General features: G+C 33.7%; 2 protein-coding genes across 2 annotated transcripts; one reads left to right on the top strand and one right to left on the bottom strand.

The window, feature by feature from the left end:
• Nucleotides 1-2,657: 2,657 nt before the first annotated feature.
• On the bottom strand, nucleotides 2,658-5,462 carry LOC143631856 (GDSL esterase/lipase At2g30310-like). Its single transcript, XM_077100480.1, has 4 exons — nucleotides 4,689-5,462; nucleotides 4,307-4,557; nucleotides 3,771-3,778; nucleotides 2,658-3,103 (listed from the first exon to the last, which is right to left on the bottom strand). The coding sequence occupies exons 1-4, from the start codon at nucleotides 5,397-5,399 to the stop codon at nucleotides 2,913-2,915; spliced, it is 1,161 nt and encodes a 386-aa protein (XP_076956595.1). The 5' UTR covers nucleotides 5,400-5,462; the 3' UTR covers nucleotides 2,658-2,912.
• A 10,272-nt stretch (nucleotides 5,463-15,734) lies between these two features.
• On the top strand, nucleotides 15,735-16,172 carry LOC143631857 (uncharacterized). Its single transcript, XM_077100481.1, has one exon. It carries the CDS (start codon nucleotides 15,735-15,737, stop codon nucleotides 16,170-16,172), a length of 438 nt encoding a protein of 145 aa, XP_076956596.1.
• Nucleotides 16,173-21,779: the final 5,607 nt, after the last annotated feature.

The raw sequence follows: 21,779 nt of genomic DNA on the forward strand, positions 1-21,779 counted from the left end.
CGGTTTGGGATTTCGGAGATAAAGCTTGTAAATTTATGTTGGCGAATGCTAATATAGCCATTACTTAAAATAATAAAATAATAACACATATTTTTATACGTTAAGTTCAATCAATTTTCTATCATTTTGCCATCACCTTGGTGGCATTGTCAAAGAGGTTTTCCCAAAAGGTTTTTCTTCCTATTGGTAATAAGAGGTTCAAGTTTTACGAAGAAGAAATCTGCCGAATTACCTTATATTCTATGGACAAATGTGTATTAGCTGTTAAAAAAGATGACCATTTTTTATATCAAATCTATATATCTGACTATCTATAATTGTCTAACATAAAATCTTACGTGTCACTCTCACGTCACTCTCACCCCTCTATAGACACCAGATTGCTTGATTTCTAAATGTAGACCTCTCATTAATTAATTCTTTTAAAATTCACGGGCATGTTCATATATGTTACTCTTCTACTCAAATGGTAACAAGAAAAAAAATAAAAATAAGTTCTACTCGAAATCATCTGAACCTAAAGTCGAAATGAATCAATTCCATTTCCATCCCTAACAATATCAAAATCGACAGTACTACATACATGTGTAAATATATATATTAATTTTAAGCAAAAATTCCACGCAAATCGGGTTATGAAATGGGTTTTCACCTACAACTAAACCACACACGAAAGACAATTGTACATTTGTACCTATCGAATGTAATAAAGTGACGTTAAGAACCGAGTGTCAATCCATGGATAAGGTAATTTTATAATACTAAATCGTTGTAATTGACTAACCGAATAAAGAAATCTTGGTTTGAATTTTTCTTAGCTAAATGAACATACAACGAAATAAAGTAAAACGCAAGAAAAAATCAATCCAAAGAAGCTACATAGAACATGTATCCACTTAACTAGTGATAATAATAATAACAATGAAAATGACAAAACATCATAAACTGAGATAAAAATAAATATTATACTCCAATAAAAGTGATCTAATGCTAGCATAAAAACATTATGACGGGTATTCATCCAACTTAATAATCATAAATAAGAGGCTTGTCAAAACAACCTAATCGCACAATCAAAGGAAGCTAGTATAAAAACAATATTCTATGTGACAAGATCTTTCTTTCAAGTAATCCTTCATCATAAAAACGAGCCGTGAAAACAATATTTGAATTTGAAACTGAAATCGATAAACATAAAATTCAAAAAAAGAGCAACGCATCACAATTTGATCAAATTTCAATAAATGAGGTTTTGAAATCAATTGTTAGGATGGATTCGTTCTTTAACACAACTAATTGAACAATAGAGAACAAAATGCAACAGAAATAAACACAATTTAATCAAGTAAGCAAGAGCACAATGAATATCAATAATTAAACGTCATCATGATTGAACGAATTGATCACAAACATATCGATTACGTATATTCTCCCCCAACCTTAAGACTCTCAAAGAACATATCATAACCATAGAAGGGTTCAAAGTGTAATAAGAGTGGGCGTTGGCACACCGTCCTGTCTTCATTTGTAGTGTAACAAAGTGCAAACCTTTATTGATTTAGGGAAATTTTTCATAATTGGTGCTTTTAATAAAAGTTATTTCAAAAATGGTATTGGTTTTTGAACTTTTTCACAAATAGTGTAACCGTGGTTTCAAACCACGGTTTGTCTTCTTTTATTTAAGCATGTCAGATAGAATTTCATAAAACAATACATCTTGATTAAAATAATACAAACTGTGGTTCGAAACCACACATTGTAGCTAAATTTGCAACCTAATATCACTTTTCGTGAAAGTGATGGTATTGTTAGTCAAGCCGTGGTTTGAAACCACAGTTTGATGTTTTTTTATTATTTTTTTAATAAAGGTAAGCATATAAGTTCACGGTAAGAACTTCAATACGAAAAAGCTATCAACCATCACGTGTAAACATTATTGAATTGAGAAGAGTAATAATAATAAAATTCAAACCTTAGTTTAAAACCACGGCTTGAGTTAAGATACAAAAGGTAAACATATACATACATATATTTCTCGGCATTTAAAAATATTAAAAAGTTCAAACCGTGGTTTCAAACCACGGCTTTAGTAATAAGCAAAACCATCACCTCTCCTAGGTGGTATTAGGTTAATATTTTATGCAATATGTGGTTTTAAACCACGGCTTGTCTTATTTTAATCAAAATATTTTTTTATATAATTCACATCTGACACACTCTAAAAAATAAATACCCAAACCGTGGTTTCAAACCACGGTTACACCATTTTTGAAATACATCTTAAAACCATACTATTTGTGAATCAACTTTAACAAAGACACCATGTTTGAAAAGTTTTCTTGATTTAGTCTAAATGTTAGCCCTTCAAAACTTTAAGCCTAAGGCCCAAACCAATTAATATCCAATCTTGATTGGTTAATGTTGACTTCTTTAACGCGTCGTGTCATCGTTATTAAACATCTACCTCCCAGACACCGCTCCGACTTCTTATATTCTGCCTCCCATCGCGTCATGTTGCCTCACTACCGTCGCCAAACAGTATTGTGCCCCGTTACAAAAGTTTTGTGTATCCGCCTCATATCATAATGAAGGCAATATATAAGCGCACGACATTCAGAATTAAGTAGGGCGCTTGGGTATTATCGAAAAAGGGTAGTCCCTTGGCATTTCGATCACACCTTATGCAAATTTGCAATTTTCGTTGATTTAGTTGACAAAATCATTTTTAGAGGTCGATGCTATATATAATAACCCATTATTAAAGAAAATCAACCATCAAATCATCATTAATGAACAATGCAGCTTTAGAGTAGATATTTTTCGCAATCATACGAGAAGACAATATTTACATCATCATTAATCAACAATGTGATTTAAAAGACTTGGATCGATGGCCGGAGTTATTCATGACTTCATTTCATGTAATGGAGGATTTGTTTGAAAAGGGTCTTGCTAATGTAACGGTACGCAGCCTCGCTCGGATGAACGCTATCGAAAAACAGATGGTTTGAAGGGTTTGGACACAGTGGAGTGTAAGGGGTACATGTTGGCCCTGCTTCCAAAAACCCTAATCCACAGCATCCTATTTTAGTTTGGGTAAATCCTGCAAAAACATATGGATTGTTTCACTATAATTACATTTATATTCTTCAAAGTAAAATTATATATAAAAATGCTTATAATTAGGTGTTATCAATAGTTTATTTAGAAGTTTGCTGATAAACTGTTTCATGTCAAGTTGTCAACCCAAATTGTTTAACAAGAAACTATTATAATTTATATATACCTGGGTTTCAAGATACAAGTTTCTCACTTTTAACCTTAAGGTAATAATATTTGATATTTTTTTTAACATAGTTTAGTTATCTCAAAGAAATTTGCTATACCTATATATTCAATATAAATCAAACTATTTGTTACATATATTTGTCTCATGAGTTTTGTTATAAATTTTATTAAATCTGAGTTGTATATAATTATAAATATTTTTTGAATATATTAATTACAAAAAAACAAAAGTATGTTGGACACAACTTAATTTTCAATTTAAATATATTAAAAATTAGTTCATTAAGTTGTAATTTTAGACTTTTACTAAATAATGAAAATTATTGGAAAAGAAACTAGACTATATTTATAAATAAAAATCAGAAAATAGTAAAGTTAAATTTCAGCCTTACCAATATGTGAGCTGTGGAGAGTAAAAAAAAGGAAAATTTTGCATTAGTTTTAAAACTATTATAACATTTATTGTAAGTATTAAATTTTACCCATTTTGCTGTATATATTATTTAAATATTTAAATATTTATCAAAAGATATGCCAAATAAATTGATTAAATTCAAAATATTAATGAATACTTAAAGTGTATACTATCTTCAACTTTTTTATCCTAATTAATTATTGGTTTTTTGTACTTGCATGCATAAAGATACAGAAAGTTGTAGTCATTTTATTTGTTAATGATTCATCCAAACTATACTTACATTCAAGACATAATTAAAATAAAGGCTTTGTTAATCATAGTATTAAAATATAATAAAAATACTTTATTAAGGAAAAGTAATTTCTTACGGTCAACCGTATTTTAATGGTAATAAAAAACGTCATTATAATTTATGACTATCAAAACAAGATCATTAAAGATATATCTAACTTTTTTGATATAACATTAAAACGTATTTTTAGATACCTTTTAAACCGTTTTTTACCTTTTTAATTAAATTATTTGACTCAATTCATTAAAAACAATTCATTTCTTAATTAATTATTACGTGTGAAGAAACTAATAACATCATGATGTTACCATGTTTTTTTTGGATGGTGAATCATCTCCATCAACGGATTGTATATATCCGAGTACATAATCCGGCTTCCTGGAAGAGAAGATTGTATTCGCGGTAATAACTTCTTGAGCTTCTGATTATAAGTTCTTGCATCAAAATTCTGTTCCTTTATACATTTTCTTGTAAATTTAGACGCCATTTGAATCGGTAAACACCCAAGTGGCGGTAAGCCTGAAACCACAATTGTTCGACATCCTTGCTTGTATAGCTCCTGTTAAAAATCACCATCATCGTCTTCAGAAAACGCAATTAAAATAAAAAGCATATAGTACAATTTCATTTATAGTAGAGCTATTGACGTATGAGATGATGAGAAAATTTTGACATTTAAAATTTAGTAACATAGATAAAATAAAATGTGACTAAAGTATAATAACACATAAAAAATAAAATGCGACTAAATGAAAGAAGTTTTACTTTGGTGAAGTTTTGAAGCTTCTTCAAAACAAAATCTTGATAATCACCAACTGTGAAATCGTCTCTTCGTGTACGAAGATCGTAGAAGCTAATCAGGAAATCATTACCCCCAGCACTAATCGACACTAATGAACTCGAAAGTATACTTTTCGCCTCTTTTACCCCGAACGTCTTCTTCAACCTTTTAACATACTTCCTAATATACGTCAACTGTGTGCTCATCGAAATCACCTGAGAAACACCGGATGTGATGTCACCGTAACCTGATCCTGCAGAAGCAAAGTTGACTCCCGTCATGAGATCATGACTGGAGAGATTTGGCTGAAGGTATGGGGGAATTGTTTTTTTTATTCCTAAAAGAGAGGCCCAAAAATCTGGCACGAGTTTTCCATTTGAAAACCGGCCAGTTGGGACACGGCCAGGAAAATCCTGGCCGTATGGTTGGTGGTCGGCTTTTAATGTGGTGGATATGTAATTGTTGTTGCCCGAATCCTGAGTCGAGTCACCAAACACAAGGATCGCCTTGAATAAGTTGGTGTGGTTATGGATTGTATCACCGGTGGCTAGTTTGAGAAGTGCGATGAAGATGAAGAGGGTGAACGCCATTGATGGATCCTTTTGAGGCTTATGTGACATGCAAAAATATGTACGTGTGTATATATAGATATGTAAAAGAGTTTTGCATTAAATGTGTAAATTGTAATATATTGAAATTTAAAATTATTACATGTATCAAATACGTACTGGTAATATTATTTGCATTTTATTTGAAATAACGTCACTATGATGGAGTCATAACAAATAATGTGATACCAATTTTTTATTGTTTTTATTAAATGTTTTTGTTATATGGGAGATTTGAACCCAAAGGCCAAAACCTCAAGAATCCTTTGGTGCTTTAAAAACTTTTAAGTTATCAAAAACTTTTAAATTTTGAAACTTGTTTACTATTTTATAAATTTTCTCTTTATTTTTTAATTCTTATCCATTTACAAAAATAAAATAGAAGGTAACATTTGTAACAAGAAAAAAAATAGATTTTAGATTCAAAATCTTCAAATTAACTATTTTTCCATATTAAAAAAAATATATATATAGATGTTTTTACTTATACTGAAAGATTTAGGTGCTTATAGATCTTTAAAAAGGTTATAGTTTTGTACGAATAAGGTCAAAAGGAAAATTTCAATTAAATTTATTTAAGTTTGTTAAAGAATTTAATACGAGAGTACATGATGATGAGTTGGTTGGACTTAAGTTTAATGAGTTTCTTTTTAAGAAAGGTGTTAAAAGAATTATTTAAGGGTGCTGCTAAAAGTATTTACTTCTATTTATTTTACTAAATATATCTTTATTTTAAAATTTTACATAAATATGATTCAGACGTTTTTATTGTTTCTTTTATCATTTTGTATTTTTTATTATCATTATTATTTTTAGAAAATATTTTTTTGTCTATTTTTTTAAAAGTGTTTTTTTAATTATCTTTTCGTGTATATTAAAAAAAAAATAAAAAACAAAAAACTTTTTTTTCTTATTTAAAAAATGTTGTTTTTCTTGCTCTAATTTTTTTTTAATAATATTTGGTTTAATATTTTAGGACAGTGTTTTTTCAATAAGAAGTTAAGATACGTACATTTTAATTCTTTTATCAAAAATTATATTGTTTTTTTAAATGGATTAAATAAAATATAAATTGATAAACAAATTTGGCTCTTTTCTCAAGTAATATTAATCTCATGTACCCGAACCTAGCTAACAAAAAATATTCAAATTGTTTTGAAAACATTTTATAAAAATGACTAGCTAGAGAAAGTATATATACAAAACTTTTTAATACATGTAAAAAATAAATAAATCTTTTAATATGATTTTAAAGAAATAAAATAATAAATCAATAATAAAAATATATAAAAAGTTGTAAAACAAAAATAAAAACTTAATAGTTTTTTATTTGATATATTGTGAGAATTATAAAATAAAATAAATGGAGTAACATGTCAATTACAAATGCTAAGGAAAATGAATTGTTGGTTTTAAAATTATACTATCTATACTATATATAATATAGGAGACAATGACAAATTAAGACACTTGGTTTTAAGCAATTTATAACCAATAATGCATAAGGTACATACATAAAAAGGATAAACTTGTATTTTAAACAAAATTCATAAAATATTTACATTTTTACACCCCCAATTTAGTCAACTTTTGTCAAATGAAAGAATAATTACATGTTTACCCCTTCATCTTTAACCATATATTAAATTAAATTTCAATTTTAAACAAACTTTTCCCAACAAGTTTTAACGACCATAACTTTTTCGTATATTAATATTTTTCTAAAAAAGCTATACCATAAAGACGAACATTTTATTCACTTTAATTTGAGTATAATATTGCAATAGTTTTATAAATTAAATAAATTACTACGTTGGGTGTTTACTGTCGGTTTTGAAGGTCCTATGTTAACCCGTGAGTTCAGCCATTAGTAACATCTTTTTGACGTCGAAAACCGAACACTGAAACCACACCAATGACCGGTTTTAAGGGTTTAGGCCGAACCATGAATACCAAATACCTGCCGCATCTCGCAGGCACTCGTCTAATATATAAAAGAAGAATGAATTGCTACATTAAAGAATTGGATTTTCTTAGATTAACTCTAGAGTTTTGTTTTGTTTTTTTACATATTATCTCCTTATTCATTACATCATCTTACATACGTGAGGACGTATGATAGGGATGCCAAGTTTTAAATAAATAATTAAACTCAAGTAATAATTATGAAAACAATGTGGATTATAATCTCTAATGGGACAAATGTGTTTACTCTCTACTGAAATGAGCTCAGGTCACTTTTTTAAACAAGTCTAACTCAAATTTGTCAAATTTGTTTTATCTATAACGGGGTGATTCGGGTTGTTTTATTTGTAGTGGGTCAGTTTTAAGAAAATAATTAAACTCAAGTAATAATTATGGAAAACCTTGTGGATTATAATCTCTAATGGGACAAACGTCTTCTCTCTCTAATTAGTTGAGCTTAAGTCATTTAATTTTTCTTATCATGTCTAACTCAAGTTATGATTTATATGTAACGGGTTGATTCGGGCTATGTTATATTATAATGGGTCAATTCGGGTTAGGTTCGACGTCGAACAAATACTAACCAATTTTCCTTTGTGTACGTCTTAAATTTGCAGGAAAAAATGTATATGTTTACATCTACAACACAATGCGACGAGGCATCACTGGCTAGTATCTCTCAAAAGAGTATTAATTTATTATGTTGTTCATGTCACAAAAACAAAACCGTTTACTTTTAATGTACATGAAAAATTATGTCCTTAAATAATTAATGTTGTGAATCTATCACTTGTGGTCTAGTGGTAGAAAATTTTGGGTTTTCTAGTAGAGATTTAAGTTTGATCCCCTCTTTATGTCACTTTTGGTAGATTATGGCAATGAAAGATTTAAGCTAGGCCTCGTGAGGCTGTCAGTTTGAATCCCGGGTTTTGTCTAACCGTGTGTTATGTCAGAGAATTCTTCTCTTGTGGCGGCACAATGACTATCAAGTGGCTGTCGGCGGTATGGTTTCCCGGTCGTACGCCAAAGCCAACATGGGCCCAGTTAAAACAACATAGTCTGGCCAGAATGAAGCAACAGAACTCTCCAATTTAAAAAGTGTGATGACTTAAATAAAAAAAAATACTCGTTCTAAAAAAATCATTAATATCAGAGAAGTATGTTCTTAAACTGGGCCTAGGCCATCCGCTTTTGGGCCTATCATATAGAGGCCATTGAAAGCCTTAGTGACTTCTTATATAAAGACTACTCCATCTCAATAGTAAGAATCTTCATCTTCTTAGACATCTTATACTTGTATTCTTTGCAATTAATCACTCATGTTTGTCAATCCCAATACCGACCTGAGTTGGGAAGTCGAAGCGTGTTGTCGAGGATATCTAGAGCCACTAGGGGAGCGAAATTTTCCTCGACAAAATCCATCTTATCCCGTGCAATTTGTAATCTTCAGTTAAAGAGTAGAGCATCATATCCTTCATAACAATATATACTTGACAATTACGCAATGCTAGTAACATCATGCCGTTATATGTAATTTAGAAAAATCGAAAATAACTTACTTGACACCTGAAGCTATCCGTTTCTGCGAAGAGAACCAACATGTTTTTGTCCCTCTGGCTTTTGATACCTTTGGCTCCTTGGCACCGGAAGCTATCCGTTTCCTAACCAGGGTCCAACGGGTTGTGCATAGCAATGTGTCGACTCCAAAGGGGCAGGGGTATGTCTTTAGCAGGTTAGGGTTTGCAATTCAGAAAGGGGTGGCGCGCAGTTTGTTGCCCGCCTATCTGCTATGTTGATGTAATATCTATGTTTTTTTAATGAAGAAAATACTTACTTGATGATCAAAGTCAATAGTTTAAGAGAGTAAATCTCATTAGTGATATCTACATCTTTGTTAACCAAACCATCAAACCATTCCACTGATATATCATGGTGATCATCACTTTTTATTATAAATTGTAATTTTTCTGCATTGAAAAAAATAAAGAAAATTACCTGGATCTCGCTAGCTTCAAGAGTACCAAACCTTACTATGGTGGGGATAAACCTCATGTCGATAAAGAAAATGGATTTACAACTCATGACATGGAGTTTATGACAAACGTTGGCCTGATTCCGTAGGCTGTAGAGTTTGTTGATCGTCATGCTATGACAATTGTATTAAAAAAATATTGAACTTTGCATTCGTATTGAGTACAAATGGAGTTCATGCCGCGCTAGAGGGGCCATTTGAACGTTGGCTATAGGATTAGGAGCCTGAGTAACCTAGCCATTTTATTAGTATTTCTCGCTAAACAATGTTTGATGGATACGAAACCAACGACTGGTTGAAAAAGAGGAAGAATCGCGAAGGGAGAGAAAATAGAGAACCAAATTTGGTTTCGATTAATGTTGAAGATAATTCAGAATTCATTTTTGAGTGTGATATATTGTTTGATTTACCTTTTTTTGTATGTTTAATTTTGTGACTTTCATGACATTTTCATCAAAATCCTCAATGAAGTCTATATTGATTGGTTAATTTCTAATCTAATTTTGTTCAATTATGTTAAACCATTGAGTTCTATAGTTTGAACAGTTGAAGATATTCTTCTAGATTAACTTGTGCTTGCAAGTTATCTTCCAGAATCACTTGATTCTTATCTTGTTCATCTGATTGAACAAGACCTGCCATTTTAGTTATCTTAGTTTTATCTTGTCCGCCAGAACCTTCGCTATCTAGGTTAACTCATCCATCTGGTATAGCCTATTCATCCGGATAAACCTTTGATCCGCTATCATGGGTTCATCTAGATAAACCATATAACCGACATGACTTCTTCTTCCTTCACAAGTTAATAATCTGGATTAACTTGTTTATGTTACTTTATCCGACACAGGTTAAATGTTCACTTCCTCATTTTCAAATTTCAAGTTACTGTTCAAAATGGCTGGAACAATGCAATGATCAACAAGATAAATACTTACATTCATTAGAGTCAAAAGCAAACATATATAGAACACATATACAAAAAAAAAACTCTTACCTTTTATATATATTGTAATTCACAATTCATTTCAATAAAAAGTTACTAAACAATTCAATAAATATATCTTATTTATGTCGTAATTTGCCACTCATTTTTCACAATATTCTTCAGAAAAATTCTCACAGTTATTCTATCCCTGATTACTCATATATATTCTTATTCTTAGTAGAATTAAGTTTTATAAACAAAGTGGACAAATAGCGGGAATATGACTAGGATATGCATTACAAAAATTCTCCACCAAGCTTGGAGGTTATAAATTTTCAAAAATTTTGTAAAATCACTAATTGTATGATTTACTTCAAGATACACTTTATAATAATTTTAAGTATAGTTTTTTATTTCATAACACACACACAAAAGAAGAAAAAACATACCTGATTATCAAGTATATACACATAAACTAGTAATAGTATAAAATACATGTATGAGTATTATAGCACCACTTAATTAGTAACTCTGATCCTAAACACTAGGATTCTAGCTAGCAAAAAACATGCACCGGAAGAGTAAATATGCATCAAGGTAAAAAGTATTAAACCTGGTTAGTTGTAGAGGTCGCATAAAATTGTTAGCAAGTTTTTATAAATAGGCCAAGGTCATATAACATTATAACCGAGTCATTAATTTTATTTATGTCTAAAGGTACCATGCGAAGAAATTCTGTAAATTTATAATAATATCGGGTGTCTAAAATCGCCAATTAAAGTATTTACGGCCGAGAAAAAAAAAGTATTTACGGCGGTCAAATGGTTACAAATCTCCGTAAGACGATCCTCTATGGGCGCGGTGGAGGGCGGCCTGGGGGCGCGGAGAGCGCGTAACACCACCAAGGGGCACCCTTGGTGGTGGGGCGTGGTGATGAAGGGTTGTCAAAACGCCAGGCACGGTGATGGAGGGTTGTGGGCTCTCTCTCTCCATCTCTCACACACATATACATACATATGCATATATAGGGCGCTCAAAGGGCATTAAATTATAATGGGGTATTATAGAAATGCATCGACGCCTCCAAGTTCTTACGCAACACTGACGTGGCAATGTAGAAGGAGATCGATGCCCCTCACCATAGAGGCATAGAGGATAGTCTAACAGGTTAACCAATTTTGTGACATATTTGATGGTCATTACTCATCATTATCCAATTTTGTATCTTTCTCTCCTAACCTGTAAAAATACTTAAATATATTTATTAGATTATGTATTCAGTTAAAACGATTTCAAATATTTTGATTAAAAAAAAAGAGATAACTAAAGCATTAAATTGCGAAAGCTTGATGTCCGGAAACATGAAGCAAGCTAATATAATAAACTAATTGGTCTTTCATAACATCTCCAAGTTACGATCCTAAGTTCACCAGCTTCTGATTTTTTTCTAGTTTTTTTAATCGCTATTAAATTCTCTCCAAAAGGATTTGCAAATAAATATCCAGCTGGAACAGAGTGGCATTGACAGTCAAACTAATTGGACTCTAGGTTATTGAAGAAACACTAATTGACCCCGAGCAGATTACGGATAATCTGGGGGTTAAATAGATGTTTCCCACGAGGGGTTATGTCCGGCAAAGATGGTTCTTCTGGTGACCTGCAAAACAGACACCGTGAGCTCGTCACTTAGAAGGGGGGGGTACCTCCTTGTGACCACCCTCCGGCGTGAGAATCATACTAGATTGCTCTTGAATATAAGTGTATATTAAGAGATTGATAGAAAAGATAAGATGTGATAAGGTAATGTAATGTAATGTGTCCATACCATTCCAAGGTGTTGGAGTATTTATAGCCGAAGGTAGGTTTCCAAGCAGGTACAGCCGGCTGAATAGTATTCCTGTTCTGCCAACTGTGGGCTACGCACGTGCCATGCTGGTGGTTGGTGGGTAGGCAGCGGCTGATAGTGACCAGGCCGGCTGTGTACTATTCCTGTTCCACCAACTGCAGGCTATGCACGTCCTCCGACAGGTTGGTGAGTAGGCAGCGGCTGATAGTGACATACAGTACAAGAGCGTGCTGCTCGTCATACTGTTGTCAGTGAGCTGTCGTATCTTTGGTCAGATCTTTTGTCCATACCTCGTCAGGTACAGTACAAAAGATCCTCCAGTATCGTACGGACTGGCTCATTTGTGCGGGAGTGTTCCCGGCTTTGTGCGGGAGTGTTCCCGGCTTGCTCACTCCTTCTTCAGGTGACATTACTGAATTATTTAAGAGTTAAGTGTCTTGTGCGTGTAGCCTTGCTGCGCGGGTAGCCTTCCCTGATGGCTAGTATCCGTTGCTGCGGGAACAGGCGGAGTACGTCGACCATTGGGAGGCTTTTCCTGCGGGAACAGCTTGCGTACTGCGCGTAAGGACGTCACGTCTCTGAGCATGGTGGGTCCTGCTGATCCAGTTGGTTTCTGCGCAGACGTCTCTTCAAGGTGAGTTGCGAGTTTAGCCTTTGCGCAGACGTCCCTGTTGAAGGTGAGTCTTGCGGGTTCAACAGCGCAGACGTCCCTCTTTGAGGTGAGTCTTGCGGGTCCAACTGGGCTCTGCTGGGACCTACCTCTTCAGTTTTAAAATATTAAAATCAACTACTCATTAATCAACTATATATATACAAAAACTAAATGGTGTCATACATGTTTTTTTTTTAATATTTTTTTGCATAATTCTTTTATTTACATACAAAATATATCTAAAAAATATATAAAAATTAATATGCAAATAAATGAGTGTGGTAAAATCATCATCATCATCGTACTCAGTATATCTCACCAATATCAAAGTTATGATAGGGTCTGATGAGGGTAAGATGTAGACAGTCTTAACTTCACTCTTTAGGAATAGAGAGACTGCTTCCGGTAAGACCCCCAGCTCGATAGTAGTTTTGCATCAAGCCTTGGGCGTAAGACACATAACACTCAACCATCGGGACACCACTGATTGGTGCATGTACCCTTGTCTTTCGGCTATCAATGCCACCACATGATGCATGATTAACATTCCGCCACTTTTAACGTTATTTTCACGAGATTAGTAATATAACATCAAAATTAGTGCAATTTCACTTTTGTCCACTCGAGGGCCCACAAGTATATACATTATATGTGTTCACCGCAAGCAAGACGAAACATTAAAGAGTGTGGTAAATATGAGTGTGGTAATGTAAAAACATAAAAGAAACTCAAATCACTAACATAAATAAGTTTGGCGTTAATTACACGGTCGATTCATGTGGTTTCCAATAATTAACATCTTTGGATGCTAAGGATTTCAATTATCAGGTTTTGGTTCTATGCTTTATTTTTTGTAATACAATTAGGTAAATAACACTAACAATCGCTAAAATTTAATTGGAAAGTCTCTCACATGCCTAACACGTGAGCTTTATTCACTTTTAAACTGAATGCCCATGTAAAATTTGACCCTTCTCGTTCTTCAAAATTCCCAACCTTATATTGATTTATTAAAGCATACAATATTGTGAAATTTGATTTTATAGAAGGGTAATTTCAAAAGTACAAACTATATATCATTTTATTAGAACCTTTTGAGTTTGGAAAATGTGAAAGAAAACAAAAAGAACATGTGAGACATATATTCATGATTGTATAAAAGATCTTCATTACATATCTTATCGAAACATCAACCCACTAATTAATTTAATTATAAATCAACCCGTACAATGAACTTGGAACAACCCCCCACCCGCACACACCCCCACCCCACCACCCCCAATTAGTATACTTGTAATAAATTAATTAACAAAATATACTACTAATAATAAATTAATTAACAAAAAAGTTAATAACCCATGTTACTCGTCATTTTTTTTGTGAAAAATTATTTATTATTAAAACTATAAAATATCAACAATTATTATTTTTTGAAACAACCATTTAGCTAGATTACTAACAAACCTGAAACAAAGTATAATTATCTGGAAAAAGAACTTACTATACACATCTACCATTAAATATGTGTTATGATTCAATTAGTTTTGTTTATGGCTAACATTATTATATTGATATAAATACTTTATTTATAAATACTTAATACATGAGAGGAGTTCTTAATATAATTTAAAAATAGATGAAAATAAGAAAACATATCTCTAACTACATCATTTGCTATGTTGCTACTAACATGTACAATAAACAATAAGAAACACGAATGAACAATTTAAAATATTATTATTCTAGAACTTAATGATTAAAGTTTAATGTTAAATAGCTCTTTTAATCAAATTTAATTAGCAGAAGTTTCCACCTTAGATCGAGGATGAAGACAAAGTTTCACAAGATATTGAATTGGTGTCTTTTTTTGTCGTTTACTATGTTAAATCATAGAACCGCCCCTCGTGCATTTTGGTGTCAGAGTAACAATATTGAACGTTTAACTTGTAGTAATATTAATTTATCAGTTTTGTATTAAAGTAATCGTGTATATTACGTCATATGAAGATGGTTAGATCTTATGATTTCAGGTTTAAAACCTGATTTATGAGGGTTTTCTTTATAGTGGTGAGTTTCATTTTTGATGGTGTTTCTGGGTGAGTTAGATATTGAGCGTCAAAATCAATATAGACAGTTGACGTCTTAGGCAAACTTATTAAGATATTAAGAGTTGTTCCAGTTGTTGTTAAAAGAAATATATACAAAACAACATACTCTTAAGTAACATCACTAACTTTCACTACAAATTGAGAGAGACTAATAAATACCAGACTTTAATTCTATCACCAAAAGTAACCAGGATTAGTATATATTCCATTTATATAACATCAATTCGAAAAGAATAAAGAAGAAAACGGAAAATGTCATAGAATAGTAAATAAATTTCAAAAGTGTTTCAATTACTAATTTACTCATGTTTATCACATATACTTGAGCACCTCGTAAAATTTTTAACCTTTTAAATAGAAACGAGACAATCTTATCACAAGGGAAATTATTAAATCATGTGAATTGAAAAGTAGAATCTTATGAGAGGATATTATTCTCAAAACTCTTATAATTAAGCTATCATGGGAATGGTGGGCATCTAAAACGTACAAGATTTGAAGCTTCCTTGCTACTTACAAAAGCATGATTAAGTACAATCAAGAACCTAATTCGATAAATATAATATTAACATTAAAATAATCTCATATAACAACAAAACTAGTTACATAGGAATTTTCCTAAATCTCATGATTAAGTTTAAAATGTACGATCCAAAAGATTTGCCAAACTTTTGCCGGGATATTATCTTAAACCTCACTCAACCACTCTCCCCTATATTATAAATACTTATCCATAATCATTCCCACAACACAAACTCAAATATTTTCTTGATCATCTTACACTTTTAAACTAATACAAGCAAGAACATTAGTTACCATATGGGGAACAGTTTAAGGTGTTGTTTATCATGTCTAATTCCTTGTGGAGCTCTTGACATGATCAGAATTGTTCATTTAAACGGTGTCGTTGAAGAATTCACACGTCCCATTACCGCAGGCGAGGTTCTTAGCAATTACCCTAATCATGTACTAAGTAAACCTACATCACAAGGGGTTGTCCGGAGAATACTTATATTATCAAGTAATACTGAGCTTAAGAGAGGTGGTATTTATTTCTTGATTCCGGCTTCTTCTGTTCCTGAAAACAAGAGGAAACCGAAGCATGAAAATTCGGATAAGGTGGTGAAGATCAAGACAGTGATGGGTGATGCGGTGGAGGTTTCGGGTGTGGTGGAGAAGAAGGTTAGGCGGCAAAGAGCTCGCCGGAGTGTTGATGGAGATTGGAGGCCTCATCTTGAGAGAATATGTGAAGAATAATGATTATTTGTAAATTTTTGGTTTCTTGTGCATAGATTTTAAAAAGTTCATTAATCCAATTTTGGAAAATGTACACCTTTGTTTATGGTTTTTTTGTAAACAAAGTAATGTCAAGAACAATGCTAAATTTTATATTGTTTGAGGATAAATACAAATTAATATGTGTGAGTTAATCAACTTAATGGATTATTGTTAGAACCTTCAAAGTAAACATATATATCATGTAATCTGTAAACATATAAAGGAAGACAATAGAAGGTACTAAGGTAGTTCATTTCATTGTTAAACTATGAATCTGCTATTCAAAGAATAAGTTGTTTTCACTAAAATTCTACTATGAAGAAAATTAGGTCTAGTTAATTCATATATCGGGCTGGTTAAACTGGTTATACTTATAATACTACATTAGAATGGATCCAAGTAGGTTAGCATTACCTTGATCATTGTTTGTCTTCACCATATACTCGTAGTTATTGACACCAGCATACACAATTGGCATCCCTGTCGCTGCCAAGACCAATGTCATCGGCACTACCCTCGTCGCCTCTGTCTCCACTAACACGCAGGGCCGTCTCTAGGGACAGTGAAATGAAGGTAGAGCTTTAAGCCCCCACTTTCTAACGCCTCCAAATTCCAAAACAAAATTAATAATTAAACATTTGTAAATTGGGATTTGGATTAGCTTGTGTGATTTCATCGGCTTTTAAACTGAATTAGGTCTTGGTTTGGGTGAGGAATTACATTATTTATGTATTTGCATAAAATGATGACAACATCTTGATTTATTTGGAGTGAAATCAAGATGGTTTTTTTACAACAATGCCTCATTTTTAAACATCGTTATAGGCCACAAAAGTGGTTGAGCCGGCTCTGACCACCTCTATCATCACCACCATTTGGCAACTCACCATCGCTACCATAGTTGGCACCACATTGTCGTCGCCATCACAACAAACACCCTACCTTTTAATAGTTATTCAATTAAAAAACTACCGTTTTCCTAACAAATTATTGTCAACTATTTTAAATTAAATACAATGATCATATTTGTGAGAAATTCTAATGTCTCATCAAACCTGATCGAGTAAATGTTTTGTTTGAGAACTTTGTCATATGAGTAAATTCAACTGCTGTTAGGCACCCTGGTTCGACGCTTTACACTCTCGTTCCGCACTTGCCCAAATCGAGACGCTTCACATGATTCTTCAACAATATTCTCATTGTTTTGATCATCTCCCAATTATCCATTCGCTTATGATAGAATGTCTCAAACCTTTCAAGAACTAATGATACACGACTCCATTTGACAATATTTAATCTCTTGTACGATCGGTTGAAAAACCCATTTCCTCGTCAAATCTGTTAACCGATAATATCAAAGATATTATTGGCATATCTTTTGTATTTAAATGTATTTATTATTTGTTAAGAGTTTGTTAGAACTGGATTATGTATTCCGTAGTTAGCTCCTTAAATCACTCATCTCATTGTGTCTATTTATTGATTGGTACTATTGTAAAGATAAACAATAGAGAATATAGTTTCTTTCATGGTATCATACTGAAAACCTATTCCTTGTTCTCCTTCATACCTTTGCCCTTCACAACCTACTCTCATGGCAGCCAACCAAGATCCCAAACCCTCGTCTCTTCACCATGCCTATACTGTCACCAACATCCAACAAAGAATCCGGGTTCTCGACGGAGAAAAACTTTCATACCATTCGTGGGTGAAACTCTTTAAGCTCCATGCTACAGGGTTCGATGTGTTACAACACATCGTCGGTTCGCTGGCACTCGTCGCCACCACCCGCGTACCCCTCTTGGAAAAAGCTTGACGCCATAGTGTTGCAATGGATATACGGGACTCTTTCGGACGAACTTTTCGACCGAGTTTTGGTTGATGAATCAACTGCCCATGAGGCATGGAAGCGGGTAGAAAATCTTTTCTTAAACAACAAGGGTTCTCGAGTAGCGGCACTCCAACACGAGCTTACCAACTTGACTCTCGTCGCCATGCCCTCCCTTGAGGCATATTGTCAGCGAATCCGCGAACTCGCGGATCAACTCACAGCTGTTGATTGTCCAATCAACAACACGCAACAAATAATTTACTTGGTTCGTGGTTTGCCTCGCGAGTACGATACAATCGGTTCTACTCTTAATCAATCTCTTCCCCCGTGGGAGAATGCAATCGACCAACTCGAATCCGAGGCTAGGCGAATTGCCGCTCGCGAAAAAATATCACCGACCCCTGTCGTTGCAGCCGCAGTTGCTTCTTCACCACCAGTCCGTGATAACCCGTCTCGCCGCACCAATGCTCCGCGCCGTGATAACAACCGCAATAACCAAACAAATGGGCGTGCATCAAGTCAACCCCGTTCCCAACCTTACTTTGCCAATACACCATCACAGACTCCATACCCTTACTGGGCTCCACCACCTTATTGGGCTCCTCCATGCCCGTACCCTACACAAGGGTGGGCTCAACCTTGGCAACAGAGGCCTTACCCGTCTCGGCCAACTAGCTCGGCTCCAGCCCAACAAACATCTGGAAATCAACCCGCGCAAGCCCACTTAGCCGAAGTGGACCCTCTTCAACCGACCCAGTTAGCCGATGCGGTTCAGGCTCTTTCCATGGATTCTGGTGATATGAAAGATCCATGGCATTTTGACACGGGTGCGTCCTACCACATAACGAATGATGAAGGTAAACTCTCTAATTTTTCTTCGTATTCACCAATAGAGTCAATATTTGTAGGAAACGGCAATAAAATTCCAGTCCTTGGATCGGGAACTTCCACCATACCTACTCCGTCAAAACCTCTACACCTAAAATCGGTCTTGTTTAATCCTAACATCATTAAAAACCTTATATTTGTGCGAAAATTCAATATTGATAATTATACATCTATTGAGTTTGACCCTTTTGGTTTCTCTTTGAAAGATTTCAAGGATGGCACGATCCTGAGTCGTCACAATAGCTCAAGTGATCTCTATCCCCTCACCACCGATGCTTCCGCCACCACCGCTTGTCTAATGACAAATAAAGACTCCTCGTTTTGGCACAACCGTCTCGGACACCCGGGGCAACCAGTCATGAAGTTCCTTCGTTCTAATAATTTTATTTCATGTAATAAATTACCAGTTCCTTTTGTTTGTCATGCTTTTCAGTTATCGAAGCATAAACGATTACCGTTTTCGGATTCCAGTAATCGTACTTAATTACCGTTTGCTATATTACATTGTGATTTGTGGACTTCACCCATTTTAAGCCACGCCGGTTACAAATATTATATGGTTTTAACGGACAACTTCACACAATATACGTGGGTTTACCCTTTACGTTTTAAATCCGAGGCATTTGACAAATTTGCCAACTTTTATAAATATATTGAAACTCAATTTCACATGAAGATACAATCGTTTCAATGCGATATGGGAGGCGAATTTGACAACACAAACTTTAAAATTTTTGCCAAAAAAAATGGTATCCAACTCCGTTTTTCATGCCCTCACACGTCCCAACAAAACGGGAAATCGGAACGGATGATTCGTCGCTTAAACGAAATCATGTTCACTTTACTCACCCATGCCTCCCTTCCATCGTCCTTTTGGGTTGAGGCCCTTCACACGGCCTCTTATATTTACAATATTCTCCCCACCAAACTACACCACAATGTAACGATTCCGACGAAACCAGGCATGCCCTAACCGGTAGACAATAGTTACGTTATATTTAATGTCGGGGGAATGAATCACCATAGTAATTATACGAGAATACATGGTTCACTGTATCGATTGTACGTGAATATACAATTCATCGTATTGATTATGCGATTAATCGATCGATAGTTATTGAAACCCGAACGAATCGAGGGTTCAATTATAGACGATATCTATAATATTTAGTGATTTTACGAAGCATTAATGCTTCAGGACAAGTAAAGTACGGCACGGAAAAAGAATTTCGATTTAATGGTACGTCGGTACAATAAACGAAACCTTTAATACCAAACCGAGCAAGAGACGATCGATCAAGCCGAAAAAGATGCGCAATTATTAATAATATGATGTTTTAAGTTGATAAATGTCGTGGTTTAAGTTTTTAAAGTTTTTAAATCGGTTTTAAATAAATTTCTTTTTTAAGCCGAAAACGACCATTTTAGCCTCGTTTTAAGTTAGATTAAACATTTAACCGAAAAAGGAACTGAACCAGATTATCCAAAACGTTATCCAGATTTCAGAAATCCAAACATGTGGCTAGAAATGGAGAGGTGGGTCCCACCCCACCCCCATTGAATTCCGATCGGCCTAAAGGGGGTGTAACCCCATTGCCTCTCATTTTTTTTAAACAACCAATTCAACAATCTTCATCTCCTCTCCACTTCATGAACTAAAAACCGAGATTTTAGCAAGAAAACCGAGGTAAAAAGGTCGAGTTATTTACGTTTCCATCTTCGTTTCTTGAGTTTATTTGCAAGAAAATGAGGTTTCAAAGATGAAAACCGATTCTTGCATGATCAAGTGATGTATACGGGTTATACAAGGGATCTTGGTCCAAGAAAGGAGTTAAACGAACCAAAAACGAATTTTTACGGTTTAAACTTTAGTTTTGAAACAATAACCGAAACTATAGTGTAAGAGGCTTGATTGTGAGTGTAACTTGCTTGGTATTGTGGTATGTTGGTTGTAGGTTCTGTATTTAGTGGTAGATAAGGCGGAAAGACGAGTTTGTAGCTTGTAGTGGCGGAAAACGAAAGGTATATTCGGTTTATGTTCGGTTAAGAGTTTTTGGACAGATTGTTGACGGTTTAGAGTTAGATCATGAAATTTGACAGAGGTGTTAAACACATGAAAATAAGAGTTCTGTGAAATTTTGGTAATTTTTGGATAAAGGATGAATATTTGGTGAATTTAATGCTTGGTTTTGGCCAAAAATCGTGAAAAATAGTTAAATATCATGAAAAATTATGGAAAATTCCAGATAAGCTTTTTATAACATGTAAAAGTTACACACAAAATTTTAGGTCCGTTGGAGAAGTCTAAGTAGGCTTTTCGGTTAAACGAGTTCTAGGGTTTTCTAGCTCGGTTTTAGTGAAAATGGCATGTAAAAAGAGATTTTGGTTCTGGAAAAATTACAGGGGACTATGTGGATGGAAGGGGTCATCCAGGAAAAATTTGGGATTTTTCTAAGGTAGTTTGGTATTTACGACATATTTAAAGTTTAAATGGTGTTTAAAAATAGATAAATAAATTTTAAATATAAAAATTAATTCTGGAAATAGTTTTATAAAATTCCCCACTGTCAAAAAGTGATTTGTGAAAAATTTCAAGATCCGAGACTAAACGGATAATTATTTGTGCTAAAAAGAAAATAAAAACAAACTTTTAAAGTTTAAAACGCGTAAACCAGCAAAGTTCGGGTAGACGAGCTGACTGGTGTATAAAAACCCTAAAAATGAACTATTTTCATATAACTGAGTTAAACAAGTAAAAATTAATTATCCGAAAATAATTCGGATGATTTGAGTAATTTTTCCGATTTAACAAGTTTCCGGTGCACTAAAGACGGAAACGGGTCCCGCGGCCAATCGGGGCGTCTAAA

This window comes from Bidens hawaiensis, unplaced genomic scaffold (assembly GCF_021521415.1).
Source record: "Bidens hawaiensis isolate Kalapana, Puna unplaced genomic scaffold, B.hawaiensis_p1.1 tig00006258_1, whole genome shotgun sequence".
Taxonomy (NCBI): Eukaryota; Viridiplantae; Streptophyta; class Magnoliopsida; order Asterales; family Asteraceae; genus Bidens; species Bidens hawaiensis.